The 6,725-nt window shown below is 39.7% G+C and overlaps 1 protein-coding gene across 1 annotated transcript; it reads left to right on the top strand.

The window, feature by feature from the left end:
- The first annotated feature begins 2,487 nt into the window (after positions 1–2,487).
- On the top strand, positions 2,488–5,328 carry LOC136281833 (uncharacterized). Its single transcript, XM_066168863.1, has 2 exons — positions 2,488–3,338; positions 3,396–5,328. Exons 1-2 carry the CDS (start codon positions 2,488–2,490, stop codon positions 5,326–5,328), a joined length of 2,784 nt encoding a protein of 927 aa, XP_066024960.1.
- The last annotated feature ends 1,397 nt before the right edge of the window (positions 5,329–6,725 follow it).

Here is a 6,725-nt window from a genome sequence, read left to right as displayed (position 1 = left end):
GTTTTAATGTGGTTCTAAAAAAGGAAAACTTCTCCGTTAGATGTCTAAGTTACAGCTGGATAGGGATGAGAAGGTAATTAAAAAAAATATGCAGCTTCCGGGCTTCTATGTCGAGATATTGAAGAAAAACTTGTTTGCCAACTCATGCGATAAATGATGGTAATGGGACCGAGTGAAATCCAATTCGGTTTGTAATCATATGAGTGATCGACAAAAGTACCAATTGATCCTAACCGTTACAATTTCCGAAAACAGCAAAATACATTTGGGCCAAATATCTCAGGTAGAGACAATTTCTAAAGTAAAAAAAAACTTCTCCATTTTGAAAATTCCTCAGATGTTTTTAGGATAAGTGGTTGTTGCTATGGTTATTGTGATTATTCTGTGATTGGTGGATTTGGCTGAATGGATTGAGTATGATTGGCTGCTTCAGCTGTCGGACTACAAGTGTCCGATTACAGCCAACTGTCCGACTACATTGTCCGATTACAGCTGCACAGAATGATTTTTGAAAAATAAAGCAGCTAATGCGCCGATCAAATTTGAGGAATTGTAATGGTTATGAATGCAATATTGTGCATTTGGTTATTTTGTACTTTAAAAAAAAAGACCTTTAAACCTAAAGCGTACGCTGCACTTCTCTATCCGCTCTGCTTTTCCCACCTATTTTCAATCTGGGTAACTCTGGTTGCCTGAGTCTAAGTAAAATCTAAACTACATGCATATAAATTCGCTATCGCTAGGCAGGAGTGGGCTTGCTGGTCAACTGACTATGGAAGATCCAACTTTTGATTCCAGAACACTAACCCAGACTCTTTTACGAGAATCTCACAAATGAACAACGACGTAGTTAATTTTTCCGAACAACTGAATCAATCTTCGACTGCATAAATCAAAATAAAAACTTTCGAGTGGGTTCATATCAAGTTCAGAAGACAAATTAAGCACGTTCACTGCCGGAAGTTAGACAAGACAGTCACAAATATTAATCACTTGGAAACTCATCGTGGCAGCTTACCCCTAAATATCTTCGGGCTTTGAATTCATATAGTAACTACAAAAGTACAAGCTAAATATAAACGAATAACGAAATTATACTCAACAAACTTAAGACTCTATGACGATATTAATATTCCTACTGATGCTTTGGTTACCTGGTATGAACCTACTTGAGCTTAATTAAATGAAGCGAGCTAATAATGATTTCTTTTTCACTTCTCAGAAATAAATTTCAACTAAAAGCATGCAGAGGGAATCCGCTTCATTACTCTTAAGGTGAATGCCGTAAATTAGTTCCCACTCGATAACGTGACACGAAGAAATCAAGTTCAGCTCCATAACGACAATTATGCAAAGATTTTAAGTTTCTAGCACAATCATTCATAACTGAAATATTCGATTATTTTTCTAGATAAGGTGTTAGACTTCCTTGATTATGAAGGTTTACATCCGCAAAAGAAGTAAGGTCACGCATGAAGCGTTCCAGACGAGCTTAAGTTGGTTTATTGAGACGAGAGGCCCCTCAGCCGTTTTGGTTTCTGTGTTCAGCTGGTTGTCAACCATTCGATAAATCTGATGCTAACTCTTTCTAGCTTCTTTGGCTTTGTAAATGAGACTGATGCTTGAACAATGTGCATAAGGGCGACCTATTCATGTATAACTCCTGTGGTCCTACAATTACGGAATAACTGAGGACCAAACCGCCAGTATGTCCCGGTAATTTAGTATTATCAACTAAGTTAATAGCGTAAATTGCCCACCGTAAAGAGTTTTAAAGCTGATGTTTCGAGCGTTGGCCCTTCGTCAGAGCGACTAGATGAAGCTCTGAGGAAGGGCTAACGCTCGAAACGTCAGCTTTGAAACTCTTCACGGCGGCAAATTTACGTTATTTACTCACTTGATGATACTAAATTACCCTGTTATACTCTCCCACCGACGCAGAACCACAGTTTCGCTAGTATGTCCGATGAATTAAATCCAGTGTCTACAGTAACATACTTAACTTGTTGGACAGTGAATTAACTGAGAAGTGAATGACACTGAAGTGTGATCAAATATGAGATGAAACCAAATCTCATTCCAGCTAATTCAATGCAACGGGAGGTTATTTACCACGGAAGGAATGAATGTTGATATTTATATTCAATGTTCCTTCGTCATAATTTCCTCTCCCGTGACAACACGAAGATAACGTGATAACACTTATAGTTACCCACAGCTCCCTCAGCACTAATTGACGTTGTGTTTGCTTATTTCAGGACATTCCTTATTATCTATCAAGAGGGGTTGTCTCGTCACTGTGAAACTTATCAGGGAGTTCAACTACTGTGATCTGAATCGCGGGAAAATAAGGGTATCTTTCTTCTTATTTCTCTTGTCTGAATATATTGAGTGGCCCTTGATGAGACGTATTTCAGTGAAGATTTTAGTTTTTGACGTCTGAGATGCACTGAAACCGATGTATGTTGACTTCCAACTGGTCCCACAATGGCGATCGGTTGGCTCTCTCGGTGTAGCGCGTCTCTTGTCCTAGTATTGTTATTTGCAACATCTCTAAACATCTCATCTGTACCCGAAAGGCTTTTTGATGATGGAAACTTGTTTCTGGCCCTTAATTTAAACTCTGCCAGCTTTCCTGGACGAAACTCTGGTCTACCAAGACGCTCAACACGTATTGCCTCGTCGCCATCTTGGAAACTTCAAGCTTCGATTTACTTGGCTAACGTCAGTCTTTCTGCCTCGTACTTACTGCTCTTAGCCGGGGATGTGAGCTCCAACCCCGGTCCGGTGAAAGATCCGTGTGCTATTTGTTCTAAAGGATGTCGCTCAAACCAAAGAGCTATTCAGTGTGACGGTTGCGACAAATGGCACCATGCTAAATGCTTGAACATGGGCGTTGATGAATATTATTCTCTCGCAACTAATGAATCTTCTACCTGGATGTGTTTTACTTGTCTGTTTCCTGGCATAGACTGTTTAGATGACTCTTATTGCAATACTACTACTCAGCAACGGTCAAACAATAACGATTTTCATTCTGACGTTCGCATGTTACGGGGTTTCAAGATTGCTCATTTAAACGTTAATCGTTTGGTAAACAAACTCGATCATGTAAAGGAACTCGTCCACAAACACTCCTTCGACATCTTGACTCTTTCTGAAACCTGGCTAGCTCCAAATATTTTGGACAATGAGATCACGATACCAGGGTACTCGCTTGTGCGTAAGGATAGACAGTGTTTGACCAAAAGTTGTGGTGGAGGAGTTTTAATTTTCGTCCGGGATGGAATCCCCTTTGTCGTTATGTCTGATCTCATAAAGCATAACTTTGAATGTCTGTGAGTGGAAATCAAGAGACCTAAATGCAAACGAATGATACTGTGTTGTTCTTACAGACCTGATGATGGGAACATCGATGGTTTTATTTCAAATCTAGCTGATTCGCTAAATTACATCGACACTGAAAACTCCGATATTGTTTTGGTGGGTGACTTTAATATTGATTATTCCACCAAGAATCAGTTACGCCGTAAACTTGATGAATTTGCATTACAACACAGTCTTTCTCAGATTATTTGTAAACCTACTCGGGTCACTGAGAATTCTAGCACCACGATAGACTTGATGTTCGTTAACAACACTCACAGGGTCGTGCATTCCGATGTTCTGCAGTCAAGCATCAGCGATCATAGCATTGTGTTCTGTACTATCAAGGGAGGTGTAAAGAAACTTCCACCAAACTTGCTCGAGTATCGTTGTTTTAAAAGCTACAACAAAGAAGCATTCTTGCGTGATCTCAGCAACTTACCTTGGAGCATAATCGAAAGTGCTAATGATGTTGATGATGCCGTGTTCCTCTGGGAAGGTCTTTTCAATAGCATTGCAAACGACCACGCTCCGATAAAATCAAAGCGTGTGAAGGGGACAAAGACACCGTGGGTTACGAACAAACTCCTCGAAATTCGGAGTGATCGAGATTACCACTGGAAACAGGCTCAGAAGTGTAAGAACTCGCAGTATCACTGGCAAATGTACCGAAAATTGAGGAACTGTGCGAATAGCGAGGAAAAGAAGCTGAAATCGAAATATTATTGTCATTCTCAACTTTACGGCTACCTTGACTCCAACAATCTGCTTGCTGTGAACCAGTTTGGCTTTAGACGTGCAAGATCTACCGCTTTAGCTCTAACGCAGTTTACCGATGAAGTGCTAAGTAATATGGATAAAGGTTTAGTAAATGGTGTAGTTTTTATTGATCTGAAGAAGGCCTTCGACACCGTTGACCATGTCATTTTACTCGGGAAGCTCAAATCTCTAGGATTACGCAGCAAGAATCTGGAGTGGTTCCATTCCTACCTATCCTCTCGTTACCAGAAGACTGTGATTGGTCAAGCCTCTTCTCCTGCGCGGAAGGTTTCCGTTGGTGTTCCTCAGGGATCTATTCTCGGTCCATTACTATTTGCCATTTACATCAACGATCTACCCAAGGTCCTTCGGAACACTACGGTCACCTTATTCGCTGATGACACTGCTATCTACTGCTCTTCTCAATCAGCCCGTGACCTACAGACCATGTTGAATCAGGATCTAGACAGGCTAGCTCAGTGGCTCTACGAGCATAAACTTACACTAAATATCTCGAAGTCTAAATTCATGCTCATTGGCGGTCCAAGGAAACTTAACACCTTAGAAGAATTCACATTAATAATCAAGGAGAAGGAGTTAGACAGAGTCAATTCGTTCAAGTATCTGGGCGTAATTATCAATGAGAATCTGTCTTGGACTGATCATGTGGATTACATTAAGACCAAAGTGTCTCAGAGGCTTGGCGTTTTACAGAGAATAAAACATCTTCTGCCAAGAAATACAAGGGAACTCTTTGTAAAAGCCATGGTGCTGCCAATCCTTGATTATGCAGATGTGACTTGGGGAGATAAATCCAACACCACTCTGATGAACAAGATCCAATTACTCCAGAATAAAGCAGCTAAATTAATTTTAGATATGCCAAAGCATTCATCAGCAACAGAAGCTCTTGATCTACTTGGTTGGGATACATTGGAAAAAAGGCGAAGATCACATCGTCTATTTTTGGTTTTTAAGTCCTTGAATGGACTAATTGATTGGAATTTTAATTTTAATCATTTTAAAGATATACATGATTATAACACTCGTTTTAATAACAACATTTGTAAACCACAATCAAAGCGTACATGGGGTCAGCATCGGTTTGTTTGTCATGCAGTAGATGACTGGAACGCTCTCCCAGACGGCATTAGGAACATTTCCGATTTTTCAGTTTTTAGACGTCTTGTTAAAAACATGTAGTCTCTTCTATTGATTATACCCTTTTATCCTATTCTTGATAACCATATTTATATATTTTTTATCCTTACGTTAGATTTATGCAGGGCCTCACTGAAAACCACACTTTGTGACGTGGGCTCCCTGTCAAAAGATCTTATTTATATTATATTATATGGTTGTCCTTGCTGTTGAAACATCATATTTAGCGTTATTGTCTTCTTATGCAGTAATTCAAGTTAGAATGGGAAATCTTTTACCTAAAATTACAGCTCGATACTTGCTCCTCATTCCGCGTTTTGGGATATTCTGTCATTTCGCATTGTGTGAAATTCTGCCATTCCATATTTTACCTGAGGATGTTCTGTCATTCTGACGTTCCGGTCACCTTCAGAAAATGCTTCTTCTTCTTCCTCTTCCTTAATTGTGTCACCTCTCTATAAAGAAAATACTTATGGAAGATCTTGAAAGATTTATAAACAATAACAAGGCCAGACCACAACAACAGAAGCTATGTCCCCTTTTCTTTGCGAGAGGTGGGTGGGTTCTCTGACGTCCCCTTCCTAAACCAGTACAGAGAAGATTCGGGGGAAAAGGGGCGTGTGGTCTATCGTCCATCTCTGTGAAGACTAGAACAGCTAACCGTTTGCAGACGTCATAGCAAAGGACACGCATTCTTCTTAGTTATTTTAAGACCCCGAGTGTGTGTCCGGTTAAGGCTTGAACCCTCTAACTCCCACACGATAGCCAGGACTCGACCACCTATGCTAACCAAGCGGCGGTGACCTGCATTGAAAGGTTTTCGCGAAAATTAGCCACGCGAAATTGCAAACCTTGCAATATGATAAGTTAATTAACGTAAATGTCAGTTTACCACATAATCGTTCTAGCCATGTTCTCTATTTTAGTTTCAGCGTGTGAGTTCTCTTTGATTGCATAAGTATCACCTTCTTCCTGCTTTCTTGTAAGATATCTTAGGTGCAGTCACCAAACAATCTATTCCTACCTGACTCCTTGCAAAGTAACATATGAGACGGTCTTCAGTTTCCTTTTTATTATAACATAATTTTGCTCAGTGTCATTGGAAATATTTGCGTAGTCACCAAAGAGAGATAAAACCACCAAAAAAGTTAACAAATGGCCAGTCACGAGGGCAACGCTTCGCTTTTCCCTATAAAAATTCTCCGGTTTCTCATGTAAAAAAATAACGATATACGACGTGAAAATCAGTGTGGGTACACTTCTGAAAGTTGAAAATATATCAAGTCGAAGGAAAAGTTTTGGTCTTGGTTCGCATTTTTGTCAACAAAATGAACACATATCGGTTAAAAAGATGAATTTCTCGAGGTTAAATCGAGAGGTTAAATCGCAGGTTAAATATTCAATAGTGGCATCCATTTACTTCTACATCTACTTTCAGT

The sequence above is a fragment of the Pocillopora verrucosa genome, chromosome 6 (genome assembly GCF_036669915.1).
Source record: "Pocillopora verrucosa isolate sample1 chromosome 6, ASM3666991v2, whole genome shotgun sequence".
In the NCBI taxonomy this organism is placed as follows: Eukaryota; Metazoa; Cnidaria; class Anthozoa; order Scleractinia; family Pocilloporidae; genus Pocillopora; species Pocillopora verrucosa.
This window is presented reverse-complemented; position numbering and strand designations above follow the sequence as displayed.